This window comes from Manacus candei, unplaced genomic scaffold (genome assembly GCF_025592945.1).
Source record: "Manacus candei isolate 608988 ecotype Guabito, Panama unplaced genomic scaffold, ASM2559294v1 h1tg000020l, whole genome shotgun sequence".
Lineage (NCBI taxonomy): Eukaryota > Metazoa > Chordata > Aves > Passeriformes > Pipridae > Manacus > Manacus candei.
Genome location: NW_026138068.1, coordinates 1,619,633 through 1,638,731, shown reverse-complemented (window position 1 = coordinate 1,638,731; position 19,099 = coordinate 1,619,633). Strand labels below are relative to the sequence as shown.

At 57.9% G+C, this 19,099-nt stretch overlaps 3 protein-coding genes across 11 annotated transcripts in view; all 3 read left to right on the top strand.

Annotated features, from left to right (window-relative positions):
• The window catches only part of KIAA1671 (KIAA1671 ortholog), a 71,214-nt gene extending 68,271 nt beyond the window's left edge, over positions 1 to 2,943 (top strand). For all 7 annotated transcript variants that reach the window (XM_051785536.1, XM_051785538.1, XM_051785537.1 and 4 more), the window contains one exon: positions 445 to 2,943. The gene's annotated coding sequence lies outside the window, so the exon portion shown is untranslated. The remainder of the gene's footprint in view (positions 1 to 444) is intronic.
• A 151-nt stretch (positions 2,944 to 3,094) lies between these two features.
• On the top strand, positions 3,095 to 8,416 carry CRYBB3 (crystallin beta B3). 2 transcript variants are annotated; one of them, XM_051785582.1, is made up of 6 exons: positions 3,095 to 4,854; positions 5,589 to 5,668; positions 7,009 to 7,127; positions 7,212 to 7,344; positions 7,464 to 7,606; positions 8,151 to 8,331. In XM_051785582.1, the coding sequence occupies exons 1-6, from the start codon at positions 4,734 to 4,736 to the stop codon at positions 8,314 to 8,316; spliced, it is 762 nt and encodes a 253-aa protein (XP_051641542.1). In that variant the 5' UTR covers positions 3,095 to 4,733; the 3' UTR covers positions 8,317 to 8,331. The 2 variants fall into 2 exon arrangements, with proteins under 2 accessions (XP_051641542.1, XP_051641541.1); XM_051785581.1 differs by having other exon boundaries at positions 3,095 to 5,668; positions 8,151 to 8,416.
• Positions 8,417 to 11,505: 3,089 nt separating this feature from the next.
• On the top strand, positions 11,506 to 14,450 carry CRYBB2 (crystallin beta B2). 2 transcript variants are annotated; one of them, XM_051785585.1, is made up of 5 exons: positions 11,506 to 11,748; positions 12,452 to 12,570; positions 13,393 to 13,525; positions 13,947 to 14,089; positions 14,206 to 14,450. In XM_051785585.1, exons 1-5 carry the CDS (start codon positions 11,692 to 11,694, stop codon positions 14,372 to 14,374), a joined length of 621 nt encoding a protein of 206 aa, XP_051641545.1. In that variant the 5' UTR covers positions 11,506 to 11,691; the 3' UTR covers positions 14,375 to 14,450. The 2 variants fall into 2 exon arrangements, with proteins under 2 accessions (XP_051641545.1, XP_051641544.1); XM_051785584.1 differs by having other exon boundaries at positions 13,393 to 13,567.
• Positions 14,451 to 19,099: the final 4,649 nt, after the last annotated feature.

The window sequence follows — 19,099 nt, the reverse complement described above, 5'->3', positions numbered from 1 at the left end:
CACACTTTCTTTAATAAGCACTGTGTCAGCACTAACTCTGAGACCTTTACCCTGCCACATCCACCAGGACTGTCAGTAGTTGTGTGTTAGGGCAGAGCAGGTGTTGTTTCACTCTCAGGTGAAAGTGTCACTGGTTCTCTGCAGATAATTTAATTGTCACAACCCTTGCTCTGTTGGGGCTGTGATTTCTTGGTGCTTCCAGCAGGCAAGAACAAGTCTGGTGCTGGATAACCGAGGCTTGCACACAGTTTGAAAACCTTGTGTTGTTCCAGCAGAATTTCTGGCAGCTTTTGAGCTTTTAATATGTTAAATAGGACAATACCAAGGTGACACTACAACAGAAATACACATTTTGGGGGGTTTCCTATCGTGGTCCCTGGGAGGGGCTGACTGTCTGACCGTGTCACACCATTACTTCAATTCCTTCTGTTTTTTTCCTTCCAGACAGTGATTCTAACTAGAAGAAGATAAAGAAGTTTAACAGAAGCCTTAACTCATCTGAACCTAAACCCCCATGTCATGTTGCTGCTGTTTGCTTCCTGCCTCAACTGCTCTGTGCATGGTGCCTTCCTGTTTTGTGGAGAAAGCTGCTTCAATTCATAGTCAAATACAAAGCTGTGTCTGTCAGGTCAGGGGGATGGTGTCACTTCAGACCTGCCTGCCAGGAGGACCCATGGTTCCTGGTTAGCACTTCAGAAAGTCTTGGAAAATGAAGATAATTGGGAGTGCTGTGATGCAGGGAACTCCCCTCGCTGTCGAACTGTGTAGGTGTTCAGCACTCAGAGCTGTGACCTCTGGTAGATGTGTCTGGCTGGGCTTTGTGTTTGTTTATGAAAATAACAATTTTAATCAAATTTATCTTTTTTTTTTTTTTGTGAACAAATAGTAAGCTCCTATTTAGAATGAAGTTTGTGGAAGGTGAGAGTGGAAGAACAAATCATGTTTACTGCCATATTGAAAAAGGAAACTTGATTATTTTTTGTAAAATGTATTTTTGATTGGCTTATATTTACATGTGATCTGCTGACCTGGCAGATGGAGATAATTTTTAGATGAACAAAATGTTAACTTTTGTCACTCTTGAAGTGGTATATTCTGTGTTTTGTCAGCATGTGGAATAATTGCTTCATTGGAATGTCTTTCCTAAAAAGGATCAAGCAATAATGTCAACCAGTTCTCTTTAAAAAAAAAAAGTAAAAATATGTAAATACTGTTTTTATAACAAAAAAGGAAGGGAAGAGGGAGGATGTTACACTCATATCAGGGTTCCAGTTAATTGTTGAATGTCACTTTAATAGCAGTTTGGATAGTCCCACTTCTTATTTTTATTTGTTAATCTGTAAATACCAGGTTTAAGTTTTTATTTTTATGCTGATTTTGTGAGATAACCTAAATGTGATCTTCAGTTTCTCAGATGATTTCCTGTCCTTCCTTTGGCAAGACCGATGTGCTGATAGCGGAGTAGGGCTCTCATGGACCACGCGGGTGTTTGGGAATCACTCATCCCCAGACATGTCTGTATCTTTGATTCTGAAATACCAACACCATGGCCATGTAAGACATAACTGATTCTTGTCCCAGATAAGTGCTCTTTCAGTGAACCTTTAAAAATGAAGCCCAAGGAGGGAGGTGATTTGTCCTGTCAGATTCCTCAGGCTTGACCAGGAAAGCATGAAGAGGGAACAGAGAGTGGAGTGTTCTCCTCACCTGCCAGAGCTGGGGCTGCTCCTTGGGTTGCACTTCCTATGTCCTGCTGAGGGGCTCCTCTAGATTCTAACCATAAAGCACCAGCAATTCCCCTCATTTTCCTTTCTCTTTTTTCCGATCAGTGTTCTGGGAGCTCGATTCCCGTGGGGTTACCACAGCGGTGGCCTGCCTGCTCTGCTGTCTGTCAGGCTTGTAGCTGCCAAAACCATGTGCCAATTCTTCTCATGAAGGAGTCACAGAGGAGGTGATTTGCAGTCCCAGTCTGCTCTAGGAAATAGCAGCAGGATGTCAGGAGACAAGTCCCATATGCCCATTTCTCGCTCCCAGATTTAGCTCTGATGGCAGCTCCCGGTGTGGAGATGAAACGAAGACATTTATCTTATGTAAAAGTCTTTCCTTGCTGCTCTGCCCTATTTGTCATGGGAGCTGTTGCCACTGTTAGTTTTGCAGCCCCTCTACTCCCCATGGAGCAGGGATCCCCCAGGATCTTTGGCTCTGAGAGTTGGGAGGTGGGCCCTGTCGAGCTCAGCCACCACCATCAACCAGCTCTTCTCAGCTCATTTTAAAACGTTGCACAGATTTTTCTTCTCTCTCCTTTAGATGATGGTGGAAAAGGCAACTCTTTTTCTTTCGGGATACATTTTTTTTGGCAGCACCCAAGGGTTCCATCGCTGTGTCCCAGGTGTGACACACACCTGGGCCAGCCCGAGCAGCCTGTGCAGGTGTGAGTAGGGTGGCGATGGCTCTGCTCACTCAGATGATGTGGGGCCTGTTTTAACCCCACTAATCAGGTAATTCCCTGCTTACAGGAACATTTACACAGGCTGGATTTTCCACTGGAGCAGGTGACAGTGTTGTGTTCCCAACAGTTGGAGGATTTACTGGCTCTTGGTCTCATAACTGAAGGCCAGAAATTCTGTAACTGTTTGCTGTGTGTTGAGGAAACTGAGGGGATTAACACGAGGTTTCCACGAAGCCCTTGAATGTGTTTGCATTTCCACATCTGCTTGGACAATGCACTGAAACTTACTGTATTGAGTAGTTTAACCTACTACTGAGAAATGTTTAATGCTTAAATGTCTAATTAAAAAGCATCTTTAGAATGTTGTTGAATGGGACAGTGTTTTTTCTGCTCTATTATTTCTTTATATTGTACATGGATTAAATATCTACTTCCTTCTCTCCGGGCTATCACTCTGTAATAAAAGATATATAAATATGTTATTACTTCTTAAATGATAGAACAGACTGTAATACAGTTTATATAATTCTATTTTAATTCCAGATAATGTTTGTTGGAATTTTTTACACTTTAACTTTTGTTACCACGTGTTTTTTTCTGCTGTTTGATGGAGATGGAAGACATCCAAGACTTTCTCTGAAGTGGCCTGACAGGAATTACCCCCCCACACACCACCCCCTTTTCTCTTGCACAAAAGTTCGTTTCACCCTGGAATTTGTTTATTGACAAACTAAAACGCACCATGGTGCAGATTTGGGAATGCAAAGTGGTGCCTGTGAAAGGTTTGTTACCTCAGCCCTTGTGCAGACACCGGAATGTGCCGCCTGTCTCAGGTGTTGCACCCAGGATATGGTTGGATGTGCAGGTGGCCCAGGGAGAACTGGAGCACAGAATGACTTAGAGGGGATCAGGGCGCTTCCAAGGCAAATGTCAGGTAAATAATTCATATCCTTTGATTTAACCATCCCTGCCCCAGTAACAGGCACTTCAGTCTCGGCTCCTTTTCCCCTTGTGATGGAAAAAGCTGGTGCTGGTGCTGCAGAGTTGGTGCCCTTTAACTGACCCTGTGGAGCTGGAGGAGCTGCCTGCCCATAACTCCATGGTCCAGCCCCGGTACACTCCAGGAGTGGTCAGTGCATCCTGGAGGGAGCAGGATTGCCAGCACAGACTGGGCTGGGGCTGCTCTGTGGAAAATGAAGTCAGTGGGATGTGGTGGTGTGGGAGGTGTTGGTGTGTCCCACACGGGCTGTGGTGCTGGGGGTTCATTTTCACAGCAGATACCTGACTTGGAACAGTAAATGGCTGATTTCTGCAGGGATGGAATGTTTTGTGGGGAAATGGGAAGTTCCAGGATGCTACTGAAGGATGGGATGGGGATGAAGGGCCTTGCCATGAGCAGCTCTAATGCTCAACACGACGGGACAGGTTTCCATTCCAGTTCAAATGCCTGGCCCAGGGCATTTGCTTTTGTGACAATTTCAGTAAAGGTTTCTCGTGTAGTTCTGGATTTCAGGATGAGCCGTGATCGGAGCAGGTAGGAAACCCTGCAAGAGCTGTAAATGGTGCTGTGTGCTGCATGCAGCTGAACTCAGCATTCCTTGGGGAGTCATAGGATGGTTTGGGTTGGAAAGGACTTTTAAAGTTGAAGAGGAAATCAGCTGAGTGAAACACTCCCAGCTTGGTGCCTGGTGTGGAAGGGCTGTGCTCCCCCCAGTTACATTGTCCTGTACCTGTAGAGGTGGATGAACCCCTGTACAAGGCACTTGGCTCCCAAAACCACCTGTTACACACCCCAAGATGTGCCTCAAACCCTGCTGTGTGCCAACATGCTCCTGGGAAATGGGCCGGGGAGGGAGCGGGACTGGGAGCCAAAGAACGAACAGGCTCAGTGGAGAGAACCATCCTGGTAAGGGCCAAAGCTGAAGCAAGAACCCTGACCTGGAGATCCTGAGGTCCTTTCCTGCCCTGGAACCAGCTGCCCCAGCTTCCCTCCAGGCTCCCAGAGCCAACTCCGACCCCACTCCATCTTGTGTCGGAGCCCAAACAAACGGTCAATATTTTGCCCAGTTTTTGCTTTGCGCTGCGCTCGGTTTCCAGGCTAAACCCTCCCGTGAAATGCTGATGGGAGAGTTTTCCAGAGAACCTGGCAAGAAGCAGCGTGAACGTGCTGATGTGAATTTCGACGTTAATCTTCTGTAAATCGAGTGGCCCATTTCCGAGGGACGGCCGGGAGAAATCTGAATGACGTTTCCATAGCCCGCGCTATTGAGATGAAATCTCATGGATGGAATTCCGTGGACGCAGCTGCTGTATCAGCGCTCGGATAATGTGCTGTTCTGTTCAGAAGCAACCCATAAATAGCGGGGCCGGCCGTGCCGCCGGCAGAGCGGAACCACACCGGAGAGGTACCAGCAGCACTGCTTGGACTGGAAGGGGCTTTAAAACAGAACTAGAGTGTCTGAGTCGAGGTGTCACCGAGTGAAGGGTTGGCTCGTGCGTGGCGAGAAGTGATGCTGCAGGGTTTGATTAAGGACATTGATCGAACTCTTTTATTCGTCTTTTAACCCCTCGCCGACCCTTGTGTAGCGAGGCCGGGGAAGCGTTTTCCAACGGGTTTCCTATTTGAACAGGAGCTTTGTGGATGTTCCTGGAGAGCGAGGAGGGGGCTCTCGCCACCGTCCCCCCAGCCAAGGCAGCAACAGCAGCTCCAGCTGCCGCGTCCGGTGCCCCCTGGGATACTGGAGCAAGGGAGAGGTGTCAGGTTTATGTTAGTGGGAAAAGATGTCAGCAGCTGGAAGCTGAAATCTGGCAAATTCCTGCTGGAAACAAAGGCCAAGCTGTGAGACAGGAGTTTAGTGACAACTGGGTGAGCTGCCCAAGGCAGAGGGATCCGTGTCCCTTGGGAGATGGCTCAGGTCGGTCCTGCAGATGAACTGGGTGAGGATGTGGGGCCCATGTGCAGGAGGGGGAGGAGGATGGATCACAGAGCTTCCTCCTAGCCCAGACATCCGTGGGGATTTACAGCTGCTGCACTCGGGATCTGTGTTAGCTGTTCTGCCTGTTCCTAGGCCAGCTTCATCCTTTGTGTTTTATGAAGGACTTCAGAGCCCGTTAACCTCCTGCAATTTGGGTTTTCCAGGCATAATGACTGAGCAGCAAAGTCCCCCCGAGCAGATGGCGACTGGGGAGGGAGCTGGCGAGCGAGGTGGCATCTACAAGGTATACTGGGGGCAACTGGTTCCAGACGGACGTTGGGGGATGCTGTGGGTCCCCGTGGGATGCATGTGTGTGAGCCAGGCTGGAACCAGTACCAGCACTGCAGGCTGTACTGGGGACATGAGCGGCCTCCAGCTCTCCTGCAGCAGCGCGTGGGTGTCACCGCTCGGGTGCTGAGTGGAGCCACAGGCTGGGGAGGGAGACCGGGGCCGAGGATTTGCTGCTGCCTGGCAGGAGGGATGCTGTCCCTGCCTGTGTGGCTGCCAGGGGCGTTCTCCCGCCAGTCTGGTGTGCAGCTGCCCAGTGATTTAATCCAGGAGACAAAGCATCCCGTCACAGTGGGACCAGCTGTGGGTCTGGGCAGTGAAACTCTCTGGCTGTGTGTTTAGGTTTGAATTAAGCTCGTAGGTTGGTTGGAGGTAAATCAACTGTGGGGGTGCGGTGGCTGCAGCCCTTCCCGCAGCTCAGGACACCAGGCAAAGCTGTTCCTGGCTGGGAAGGCTGGAGGTGGGAGCAGATCCTGCAAGTGGGGTAAAGAAGTGCTGGGATCTTGGGCTGCTTATTGCTTTGGAGTGCGCAGAAGTTCCTGAGGAACACGGGTGTCACCTCTGCCCTTTGAACCCTCAATACGTGGTGTCTGCAGGAGGCTCTGCCCTTGTCCCGGGCTCAGGGGTTGCAGCTGGGACCCCTTTGGGGCAGGGCCCAGGGGGTGTGCCCCTGGACCTTCCTGGTCCCTGGACTGTGCTGGGCACCCTGGGCCCTGCTCCCTGCTGTGCTCCTGCTCCCAGCACTGCCTCCAACCCATCCTGCAGCTCAGCCTCAAGGCTCTGCCAGGAGCAGGAGGACCAGGGAGGTGTTGGGGTCTCTGTACCTGACAGGTTTAGAAGGAAACACTAAATAATGAGCTTGGTCCAGGCCAGGCCAGAGGAATGGTTGGGTTTGGAGGAGCAGAGATAAGAAAAGGATGGGCCATGAGCAGGCTGGGGGCAGGAGACACCATCCCACAGCTCTGGGGGTCTCAGCCCAAACCCTCTGTGTTTCCAGTGCTGTGTTTGAGCTGGTCACTTGTTTTCAGCTTGTCATGGAGGAAATTCAAGCAAACACCCTCAGCCAGAGTATGGCCTCAGAGTGAGGCCCAGAGCCATGTCAGGGCAGAGGCACTTGGCAGGACCTGTCTCTGCTGTGGGCGAGGAGTGACATTGGCCTAGGGCAGCCGGGACAGAAGGACATGACCACTTTGCTTCCCTGCTGCTCCCATTTCCAGGGGATCCCTGCAGTGGGGCAGGGTGTTCCCTCCACAGCATGGCTGTGGCAGTGGCTGACAGTGTCTCTCCCCACCTTAGATCACGATCTACGAGCTGGAGAATTTCCAGGGGAAGAAGTGTGAGCTGACAGAGGAGCTCCCCAACATCACTGAGAAAGAGATGGAGAAGGTGGGCTCCATCCAGGTGGAGTCTGGCCCGTAAGTCCAGGGTGGGGAGGATGGATCAGCCTCGGGGGAGGTGGGGCAGGGAGAGCATCCCCCCCTCACGCTGGGGTCCCACAGGTGGCTGGGCTTCGAGCGACAAGGCTACGCTGGGGAGCAGTTCGTGCTGGAGAAGGGCGACTACCCACGCTGGGACTCCTGGTCCAACAGCCACCTCAGCGACAGCCTGATGTCCCTCCGCCCCATCCAGATCGTGAGTGGGGCTGTCTTGGGGTGGCTGTGCCCCCTAGGGATGGCCACAGCGCTGGGGACCACCAGGCTGGGAGGGTCCCGGGGGGCTGGGGGCAGCCCCTGACCACTGTTTTCCCCCAGGACAGCGCCGACCACAAGATCCACCTCTTTGAGAATGCAGGCTACACCGGGAGGAAGATGGAGATCGTGGATGACGACGTTCCCAGCCTTTGGGCCCACGGCTTCCAGGACCGCGTGGCCAGTGTCAAGGCCCTGAATGGAACGTAAGGACAGGGGGCACTGGGTGCACATGAGGACACCCCAACAGGGTACTGTCCAGTGGCACCATGGTTGGTCCTCCCAGGGTGGTGGCAGGGAGGCCTGGCACTGCCACTGCCCTTCCCATGGTGCTGCTTGTGTCCATCATGTCCCTTGTTCCCTCCCCCCCCCACCTTTTCCCTGGCCCACAGGAAGTAATGGGGGCCGGGGTGGTGTCCCTGGGGCTGTGTGATGGCTCCTTGCCCTAACCCACTGCCAGAACAATGGAGCTATGGCTCCTTCTCCACCCTGGACTCTCCATCCACTCCCAGCACATGGCATTTCCCACCCGGGCTCTGTGGCTGCAGCCTGTGCGGTGACATTTGGTGACAGGGCAGTGGCCCTGGGCAGCATCCCCTGGCTGTGGCAGGCAGAGGCACCAGCACTGCCTCGGCCTCTGGGGTGGGGTGGGGACAGGGACACTGCCCCCTGTTCCGAGGGGATGTACCTGCTGGGCAGGGGGTGCAGCAGGGCGGGGGGCCCAGCTGAGCACTGCCTCCGTCCCTGCAGGTGGGTGGGCTACGAGTACCCCGGGTACCGGGGCCGCCAGCACGTCTTTGAGAAGGGCGAGTACCGGCACTGGAACGAGTGGGACGCCAACCAGCCCCTCATCCAGTCCGTGCGGCGCGTGCGGGACCAGCAGTGGCACCAGCGGGGCTCCTTCGAGAACAGCTGAGGGCCCCTGTGCCCCCGCCGGGGCCGGCTCACGGGGTGCCCCGGCTGATGCCGTGACCGTGGTGTTTTTCGTGCAAAAACCTCAATAAAACTCTGAGCTGGAGGCTGCTGGGGCCTGCCTGGTCCTGGGTGGGGCGGGGGGGATGGAGCGGGATGATGGGGCGGGGGGGTGGGATGGGGAGGGGGCCATGGCTGTGCCCCAACACCCCCCGGGCAGAGCAGAGGGGGGAGTGTGTTTGCAGTGTTACATAAAGGCTGCAGCTTTCCAAAAATAACCCCCGGTGGTGCCGCGTCAGGGTTTTTCCAGTGCCTCTGTCCCTTTCCACAGCATCTCCTGCCTGCTCCCAGGGCAGGCAGCCAGTCCCCGTGGCAGGGAGGGGGCTGGGGGGGCAGGGGGGATGTAGGTAGCAGGGGGATGTGCAGAACAGCCACCCCCGGGCAGAGCCAGGCCTATGCACCCCAAAGGGCACTCACCCTAAGTGGGGGTGGCTGTGCCCAGCCCTAGAGTCCTGCAGGGTCCCCAGCCTGTCCCCAAGGAAGGTTCTCACAGCACCAGGGGTTGCTTCTCTGGGGGGATGAACTCTGACATGGGGGCTCAGCTGTTCTGGTGGTGAAGGTGGGGGGCTGGGGGGTGCCCCAAGGTGTTGGTGAGGTGCTGGGCAGCCCAGCCCTGAGCTGCCTTGGCCACCCAGGCAGAGCCCTCCCGTGGGGGCAATGCGACCATGCTCAGGAGCCCCAGGGCTGGGGGCAGAAAGGGGAGATGGGCTCGAGGCCACCTGAGCTCTTCATGCTGGTCCCTGAGCAGCTGCTCCAGAGCCTTTCTCTTTAGTTTCGGGTTGGCAGCTGTGGAAGGCGAGTGTGTGGCCCTGAGAGGCAAAAGCTGCTTCCAGAACAGTCTGTGGGGCTGGGCCCAGGGGGCTGCGGCATCGCCACTGCCCGGGGCTGGGATGAGCTAAACTGTCCTGGCAGAGCCAAGGGAGGGAATCTCTGCCTGGAGTCACAGGAGCCGTGCTGAGCACCGTGTCAGCCCCCCGCTGGGGTGATGAGGGGCCGGGATGTGCCGATGGTGGCTGGGGGGCAAACATGCCCTGCGCTGGGACCTGAGGCAGGCTCACAGGGGTCCTGGCTGGGGACCCCAATGGATTAGCCCAGAAGAGGAGGAGGGCAGTGCTGGGTGCCTCTGTGGTGCCACAGTGGGAGGCACAGGGAAGGGAGAAGGACTTGGCAGGGCTGGAAGTGCTGGAGGCTCTTGCTCACCCCCCCCAACCTGCCCAGACCTCTCCATGGTGTGGTGGGTTTCTTGCAGAGCCACGCGGTCACCTGTGACCCCACATCCCACTGAGACCCCATCGCGCACAGCTGGGACCGACCCCCCCACATGTCACTGCAGGCTCTGGTGACAACACCCTGCAGGGTGACCCTGTGTGCAGCCATCCTGGGGGCAGGGGAGGGGGCAGGGATGATCCCGAAGGGATCCTGCAGGGACCAAGTGTGGAGGAGGGAATGGGTCCAGAATCTGTTAACGCTGTGTGACACTTGCTGGGTTGACACGGGGGGATCTAACTCCTCTGGGGGATGAGAGGAGGCTGTGGGTGCTGCACAGCACCCAGGGAGTCTGACAGCTGGGGTATCCCCCGTACAGTGAAACCCCTTTGCTGCAGCCACCGGCAGCCCCCAGTGCCTCCTGGGTCGGCCGGTGTCGAGACGCCAGAGGAGGGGCTTCGCTGCTGCCCTCGACCCCTCAGCTCAGCCCCGGCTCTGCCACCCACCCTGGGCACAGCCTGGGCGTAGGGATGTGTCCCAGGCTGAGCCCCTCGCTGACCTTGGCTTTGTTCTGATGTGAGAGAGGGGCCCCCGTGCTGCTGCTCCCACTGCCCCGTGGGGCTGGGGTGTTTCCCAGGGACCCCAAGAGGGTGGGAGATAAGAGAGGAGGAGTCCCCACACTCGGGCTGAGGGTGCTGTCTGGGCATCGTGCCACCAGGGCCAGCTCCTGCCCTGCCCGCCCCCGAAGGGTCGGTGTCGGGAAGGGGCTCCCGCGGTGCCCCCAGCCCCACCGGCTCCCTCTGCGCTGGCACCGGCGCTGGCACGGCCGCTCCCCTCCCGGGGCCGCAGACGGGCAAAGCCAGACGTTCACCAGGGCTTTGGGGCGCGTTTTATCGCGCATGGAAAGAGCCGAGCTCAGCAGGTTGAGCGGCCCCGGCGGCGGGGCGGCTGTCGGGGGATCAAGTCTCTGGCCCCGGAGCGCCTGGAGCGGGGCTGGCGGGCGCTTTGTTGGCCAGGGCCGCCCCGGCTCTTGGCACGCGTTCGGCTGATGCATGCAAACTCCAAATCTCCTCGCCACCAACCCGACAAAGCGGGTGACTCGAATGTGACAGGTAATGAAATAACTCGGGCTTGGTGCTCGGGCAGACAAAGGCTGCGGCGGATCAGCTGACCCTGGTTTTCATTGGGGTTTAATCCAGCATTCTCGCTTTGAATCAGGCTTTAACTATTTTGTAAATAGTTTTGGCACCACTCTGCTGCAGCTCGGTATAAATTCCACCTCCCGGCCCCAGCCCGTCACTGGCTCAAGCGGGTACTGGTATAACTGGTAAGACTTTGCTATTTATTGTCCTCTCTTTTGCCGTGGCCTCCTCCCGACCCCCGGGGCCGGGGTCCCTTCCCGGTGCCCGCGGGGTGCGGGCACACAGGGGCTGAGCCGGGGCACAGTCCCGTCCCTGCAGCCCAAAGCAGGATATCAGGATGTAACCACCCAGCTGCGGCTCCGTTTCTTTTTGTCGGGAGTGAGCGGTTTTCACCAGTTTTGGAGCTGCTCAGATCCTGAGTGACCCGTTGGGCTTGAGGACAAGGGTCCTTCTAAGGGATGACAGTGCCAGGCAGAGCCAGGAGGGCTCAGCAAAGGGTCCTGCAGGCCTGGGCCAGGTTTGGTGTAGGGAGCCCCAGTGCTTGTCCCCGTCACCCCTTCAGGCACCCGTGTGGGACAGGGACTCTCAGCTGGTCACTGGGCAGGGACAGTGGGAAAAGCCTCGACTGCAGGAGCTGGACTCTTCTGGGAATGAATGACTTGGGAATGCCCTGGGCTCACAGTTTCCTGCACTCCTCTGGGCTGGAGACCTTGGGCAACTCCCAAGGACTGGTGCCTGAGCTCTGCCACGAGCCTGGGGAGGTTTGGGGTGCTGAGCATCCCTGAGCAGGGACTGTCCCTGGCAACCCCAGCCTGAGCCCATCCTGCCATGAGCCCTGGCCCCAACACCCTTCCTCCCGGGGCAAACTGCACGGCACAGACATGGGGCTCTGAGCATAGTTCCTGGTGCCTCCTCAGTGACAGATTTTAACCTGCAGAGTTTCCCTCCCAAGGCAGCAGATAACCCAGCTGATGATGGCTTCCGAGCACCAAATGCCAGCCTCCAAGCAGCAGCAAGCCAGCTCCAAGGTCAGTGTGAGACTTCCCAGCCCCCTCACTGGGGGCCCAAACCATCCCCTGGAACATCCCTGGAAGCAGCTGAGCAGCCACGATGTGCCCCTAGCCAGCACCCCCAGCATTCCTGGCTGGTGCCAAGTGTGTCTGGCTGAGGTGCTGAGCTGTTTGCAGCGGGACTAGGGGATGGGGAATGGGATTTTTCTGGCATCTCACAGCCCCAGTGCAGGTGGAGTGGGTGAGAATGGATCAACTGTTGATCCCCCCCCTACTCTGCAGATGCAGCAGATCTGCCCCCCTGCCCACTGACCCCTGAGATCCGTGCTGAGCTGGCGGCGCTGGGGCTGCCCTTGAGCCATCCCAGTGTGTTCCAGGTGTCTGGCTCGCTCTGTCTCGCCAGTAGCTGTGGTGCTCCAGCCACAGCCTGGATCCCTCAGTGTGACCACAGGCATCCCTCTGCCCATGGCACCGGGGCACTGGGATGGTGCCAGCAGGGACTCATGGACATCCAGGAGTGAGAGCTGCATCCTCAGAAGGATGGGAGCGTGTGCTTGTGCTTGCAGGCTCCTTAAAAGCCTCTGGAATGCAGTTTGGGGGGGCAGTGCGACGTCTGGGCTGCAGCAGACATGCTGACCTGGTGGCCCGAGAAAGCGTATGCCCCCTGCAGCGGTGGCAGGGGTGGGGGTGACCCCTGCTCTGAGGTGCTGCTTTCTTCCAGATTGCCATCTTCGAGCAGGAGAACTTCCAGGGCCGCTGCCATGAGCTCAGCGGGGCCTGCCCCAACCTGAAGGAAGCCGGCGTGGACAAAGTGGGCTCCATCCTGGTGCACTCCGGACCGTACGTGTGGGGGGCTGGGGACCACGGGGGGATGTGGGAGGGAGGCAGGGGCTTGGGAAGGAGGGGTCTCCCTGCTGCTGGCACTTGCATCGTACCCAGGGTTTCGTGTGGCAAACATCACTGAGCTGCTCACCCAGCTCACCTCAGTGGGATCCCAGTGCCAGTAGGTGAGCAGGGGGTGACAGTGGGTGACAGAGTCCCCTGGACAGGCTGGTATCCTCCAACCCTGTTCAGTGGCAGGGAGACCAGACAAGTGTGGGCATGGGCAGAGATCGTGGTGTTACCCCCAGTTTGGTTTCCTTCCCTTTGGGTACAGGGACAGGTGAGACTGGCACACCCTCGGTGCCCTCTCCCCACCTGCATGAGCTCCTCAGGCCATGGGCTCCGGGCAAGGGGCAGCCCCTGGAAAGCACCTGGGGGGTTCCCTGCCTGTGCCCTGCAGCCAGCAGCACTGCTCCCAGGTACAACAGGGCAGCTGCAGAGCACCCTGGTAGGAGCCCAGCCCCATCTGGAACACGTGGGTGATCCCGTTCTTCTGTGGGTCCCCAGGGACCATGGATGGGTGGCCACCACATCGGAGCATCCACTCTGGAAAGTCCTGTAGTGCCGCTGCCAGCAGAGACATGCGGGATGGCTGGAGACATCATAGCCCTGCCCGCTCCCCCCGGCACCTCCCGGGCACCGCGGTGCTCCTTTCCATTTCCAGCAGGGATCAGGGGACGTGGCTGGGGGCTCAGCCCCGGGGCGCTCGCCGGGGTCGGTGCCAGGTGCCGGTCCCCGCCCCGCTGCCCCGTCTGAAGCGCGTCCCCTGCTCTCTTCCAGCTGGGTGGGCTACGAGCAGGCAAGCTGCAAAGGGGAGCAGTTTGTGTTTGAGAAGGGGGAGTACCCCCGCTGGGACTCCTGGACCAACAGCCGGAGAAGCGACAGCATCACTTCCCTGAGACCCATCAAAGTGGTGAGAGCACCCAGACAGCCACTACCCACCCGCCAGACCAAGGTCTGCAGCCAGAAGTCTTCCCCAGCCTTCCCCCGCCCTCCCCAGCCCCGCGGGCGGAGGGGCACCCCCTCCTGCGCACCCTCGCCCCAGCCCTCGGGGCCCGGGGAGCCGTGGGGGGGTCGGAGGGGGCGCGGGGACGGGGGCACTGGCAGGTGACCCCAGAGCGGAGGACGTCTGCTGGTAAGTCTGGCAGTGCCCGCGCAGGCGCCGGCTCTCTGAGCTGGATGGAGGGATGCGGAGCACCCCCGGCATCGGTGGGAGCGGCGGCACATGGTGCCGGCCCTGGCCTCGGTTTCCCCATAGCCCTGGGCTCTGCCCCCCCTGCCCAGTCCCGGGGGCCGGCAGCCGCTGACCCCCGTCTCTGCTCTCCCGGCTGCAGGACAGCCAGGAGCACAAGATCGTGCTGTACGAAAACCCCAGCTTCACGGGCAAGAAGATCGAAATCATAGACGACGATGTGCCCAGCTTCCACGCACACGGCTACCAGGAGAAGGTCTCATCCGTGCGGGTGCAGAGCGGCACGTGAGTACCGGGGCCGGGGCGGGGGGGTCCCGGGCGATGCCAGGGCTGGACAGCCCCGGCCGTGCCGTGCCGGGCGATGTTCGGTGTGTGTGTGACCCCCCTGCTTGCCTTGGCAGGTGGGTGGGATACCAGTACCCTGGCTACCGGGGCTACCAGTACCTGTTTGAAAAGGGGGACTACAAGGACAGCTCAGATTTCGGCGCTCAGCACCCCCAGATCCAGTCGGTCAGGCGCATCCGGGACATGCAGTGGCACCAGCGTGGCGCTTACCACCCCACCAACTAGAGCCCCCGGCCCGTGCCGGGGCGCGGGGAGCGGACCAAGCGTTCCCCCGGCCGCCGCTGTGCCCCCGCGGCCTCGCCTCCCGCCTCCCCCCGTGTGATGCACGCGCTGCCGAAGCAACTCAATAAAGCTTGGAATTTCAAAGTCCCAGCTCTGCCCCTTCATTCCCGGGGCTGCAGAGGGACCCCGGTGTTGCGGTGCCTTTCCTGACCCCGTGCTCCTGGGTGGGGAGGGGGGCCCGTCGCCGCATTCTCGGTGCTCTCAGTGCCACCGGCGCTGCCGGCGCACCAAAGTGCCCGGGGAGAGGGAGGTGACCTGGGGCTCAGCGGGAGGGACGGGAGCTGCTCGCCCCTTGCAGACCTGGGGGTCTGGCCCCCGTGCGGGGGCTCCGGGACTCAGCCCTGTCCCGGGGTGCACGGCCAGGGCTGGGGGTCACATCCTGCTGCGGCCGGCAAAGGTGTCCAAGGAGCACCGCGGTGACTGGGAGGATGCCACGACGGCTGCGAGGGGGAGCGTTTGCCCTCTCGGTCAGAGCACCTCCGAGCCAAATAATTGCTTTAGTTATTAGGCACTGGAAGCTTTAATTAGGAATAATGCTTTAATTTAGGAGTCACGGAGCTAAAGGATGATTTAATTATCGTATCTTAACTCGAGCAAAGGAAGTGGAGGAAGGCAGGCGCACTTGCTTGGCCGGGGACTCCGTGGGGTGGCAGGGGCAGAGGCGGTGTCGCAGGTGGTGGCGGAGGTGGCCGGGCTCGGTCCCTCCGGCAGCAGGATGTGGCCGTGGCAGCCGCTGTGTGTCACTGCAGCTGTGTGTGGGCAAGAGGGGGCCGGGGCTGCACAGGTGATGGAAACCTGACCGGGGCACCCCGGGCACCCCGTGGCTCCTGCCGCTCTCCTCTCTCGTGCACCGCAGCGCCTGGTTCCGCTGCTTTGGTGTGAAAACCAGCAAAACTGGAAACCCCAGGGAGTCACGGATTCACAACATCGCCCTCAACAGCTCCCATGCCCAGCCGCCCCGGCGGAGGGGGGGGGTTTACTCCCTAAATCCTCCGCATTCCAGAGGCTTTTCCCTGTGCTCCGGATGAGCGAGCCCGCGGGCGACCAGCCCAGTTCACCACTCGCCAAACGCTGCTGTGAAATGTCAGCTCCTCGGCGAGGCGGGCTTTGGCAGCCGCCGCGCCGCTTCCCTGCCGAAAGCTGTGCCTTTCCTTCCACAGGGGGAATTCAGGATCATCGCAGACGTGAACATTTATCCTGAAAAACGGGATTTTAGCGGCAGCAGCCGCAGACTCCCCGCGGTGCTGCTGAGGGGAGAGCTCTGCCTGAGGCTGCGTGTTGGTGGGAGACGGCGGCTTCTGGGGGAGCAAACTGCGGAAACCAGCAGCGAGGTGGGGAGCAGGGACCCCCCCCCAGGCATGGAATCACAGATTCCCAGACATGGAATTCCAGATGGGTTTGGGTTGGAGGGGACTTTAAAGCTCGTCTCGTTCCACCGCCTGCCATGGGCAGGGCCATCTCCCACTAGTCCAGGTTGCCCCAAGCCCCTGGGGCAAGACCCTGTCCAACCTGGCAACTGGGGACCAGGTCAGTCTCTGCGGGAACACGGAGCCCGGCTGCGAGCAGGGTGGGGGGTCCTGGGGGAAAAGTACTGAAAGCAGAAGTGGAAAATGTGAATAAGCCCATAAGACCAGCTCATACGGGACCTGTCGGGGGGGGGAAATTCCTCATTTGGTGGCTGGGTGCACCCAGGTGGGCGCCCTCGGGTCACCTCGAGGCAGCTTTAGCTCTGCCGAGGAGGGTTTTTCCGTCCCTGGCTCTGGGGAAAATATGCTGGAAGATTTTTTTATTTTTTTTTTAATTTTATTCAAAAGCAGAAGATCGCCTCCATCCCACGCACGCTGCAGAGCTGCCATCTGGCTCGCTGCTACCCCGCCTCAGCAGCTCGGAGCCCCCGGCCCCCCCAGCCGGTGTCCCTGTCCCCTCCCTCCCCCTGCCCATCGCCCCTCGCTGCCGGCGCCGGGGCTGTGATATTTCGGCGGTCTCACGGCGCTGTGGCGGGTGGGTGGTTTTGCCGCCGTGCCAGTAGTCGGCAGAGCTAAAGCTGTTCTCCAGGCTAGTGAAAGGATTTTTTCACCCAGCAAACAGGATGGGGAGGCTCAGACCTCATCGCCACTGGCCGTGCTGGTTCCAGCCTCCCGGATGGCTGGTTCCTCCGGTACCCACGGTGGCTGGGTCGGGCAGTGGGACCCCCGGGACCCACGGCAGGTGAATCCCCAGCAGAGCGAGGGCCTGCCTGCAGGGGAAGAGCAGAGATTTGCCATGGAGTAATTAATGTGAGGGTAAAAATAATGCCAACCCTGGCTAAATCACATCCGAGATTGAAGTGCCTTTTCCTTCCTGTTTTCTTATCCAACTTCAGCATCACCCGTTGTCTGTCCTCAGTGGGGACCGTGGCTGAGGTGGGGTGGGCTGGCTGGCAAGGAGGAGGCAAAGGCAACAAAGAGATGATGTGCCAGTGGGCTTCCACTGGCTTTGCTTTGCTTTTGCCGGCACCAGCCCAGGAAATCCCGCCTAGAGACACCCCAGGTTGGGGAATCACGGGCTAAAAATCAACAGTTGTAAAAAATATGAAATGCTTATTCTTAGGCACAGTGGGAGTAACTCGATCTCACCTGCAGCCTGGTTACTTTGTGTACTGAATGTGCCCTGCCAGCTGTGAGGGCTTTACTGCGAGTTTCATGGATTTTTATGTGAAAATTATTGTTATGTTTAATCCTCCAGCTTCTGGAGCCACGTGATTACATGAGATTCTTAGCTTCAATTTTTTTCTTCTTTACATTAAATTGAGCCTCCAGCCTCCTGTTTGTGCCTTCACGCACAGACACAGCCACAAACACTAAAGGCTTAAGGAAGGAAGGAAAACCAAGCAGGAACCCAGCATGTATTATTAAAGCCTTGTGGTTTTCAGGGCAGAATTGTGATTTATCGATGCTCAGCTTTGGCATGTTGAAAACTAATCTCTGCTCTGATTAATGCAAGAGCTGAGGCAGGAGTGAAATATCCGGGGAGAGAGGAGCTTCAGCGGGGGACGCCGAGCTCCGGCTGCCCCCGGGAATAGGCAGGAGCAGGGCCGAGCAGGATGCTGAGCTCCTCATTGCTGCTGCACCTCGTTTCCCTCTTTTCTGATTAGAGAAAACATCTGGGGAGAAAAAGCAGGCGCTGCAAGCGAGGGGCTCTGGTGGGCGGGGAGGACCTGCTGGGCAGTGGGTCTCTGCCGGTGGCTGGGGGAGGATGGAGGGGCTGGGGGGGGGCACCAGGAACTGGCACCGTGCCATGAGCAGAACCTCTGCTTATAGCCACCAGTTTTAATACTCAGATGTGAATGGGGAGTGGGGGGGTCAAGAAATTTTTCCATTTCAGGCTGCGAATGCTGCAGCCAAACCCCAGGATTAGCACTGAAAAGGGAATCAGCCGGGACTGGTGGCTGCTGGGCGCTGGCACAGGACCCTCTGGTATCGCTGGGCCAGTGCCAGCCCAGAGTGCGGCTTTGCCCGCCTCATAGGGGCCGTGCAGGGCAGCGGGGGAGAGCTCTGGGTTATGGGCAGAGGCAGCGCCAACCCTGTCCAGCAACTGGTAAGACAAATGATCCCCTCGTGGTCCCTGGGCTCTGCGACCGGGGCTGATGGATGCTCTCTTCCGGAATGCCAGGCTCCCATTTGCTTTCTGCGCTTTGTTTTTGTTCCTAACATCAGTGCAACGAGGGAGAAAAAAGAAGGAATGAAAGCTCTACAGCTCCTTTCAGACAGTAAAAGAAATCCCGTCCAGTTGAAAAGCTAATTAAGAAACATCACTTCTTCAAAGGCCAGAATTGGAAACAGCCGCGTGGAGACATAATGGGATTAACGTGGATCAGGGGATTACAGGCGGCCAGGACAGCGACGCTGCGGCCCCACACATCACCACTGGCCCTCGATGGTGGAACAGGACAAAACCAAAACACTCCAGTAAGATGAAAAGCCAAAGGGATGCGCTGGGAACAACGAGTCGGCCGTGGTGAGGGTGAGGAGCTGGGCAGCCCTCGGCCCCCGGCACAGCGGCTGCAGCCGCCCGGGTGCTGTGGGACGGGGCTTCGCATCCGACACCTTTCCCCAAATACATGGAAAAAAGCAAATGCTGCCTTTCCCTCCGGGCGAGCGGCCAGGGCAGCCCTGATTGCTTCCTCGTCCCGCCGCAGCCGGCAATTAACCCTCAGCAATGGCCAGCGGTGCCGGCGTGACCCCTCCACCGAGCCCACGCACCCGGCCGGGGTCACCGCCGGTGCCACGGGATGGAGAACAGCAGCTCGAGGTGGGGCAGTGGAACAGGAGCAGCCGTGAAATCCTTTGAGGCTGTAAAGCCAGCAGCAGGGACTCGCCGTCAGTGTCAAAGGAATATTGTCCCTGCTGGAAACCCCTGGGCAGCACAAGTGCCAATTAGGAAACATCTGTTCCTCCTGGTCCAGGCGGGCTGTGAGCGAGAGCATGGCAACGTAATGGGATTAAAATATATCACCGGATTAGGGCAGTGCTGCGCAGATCAGCGGCCATGGATGTTCTTAGGAAATCAGGGAAAAAAGGAAAAGCAAATTTGTCTCTTCAACATGGACATGTTTCTTTTTTACTTGTACCTTATGTACTGGTGCCAGACCTTCTCTCTGCACTGTTCAGTTCAACTAAAAAGACAGCC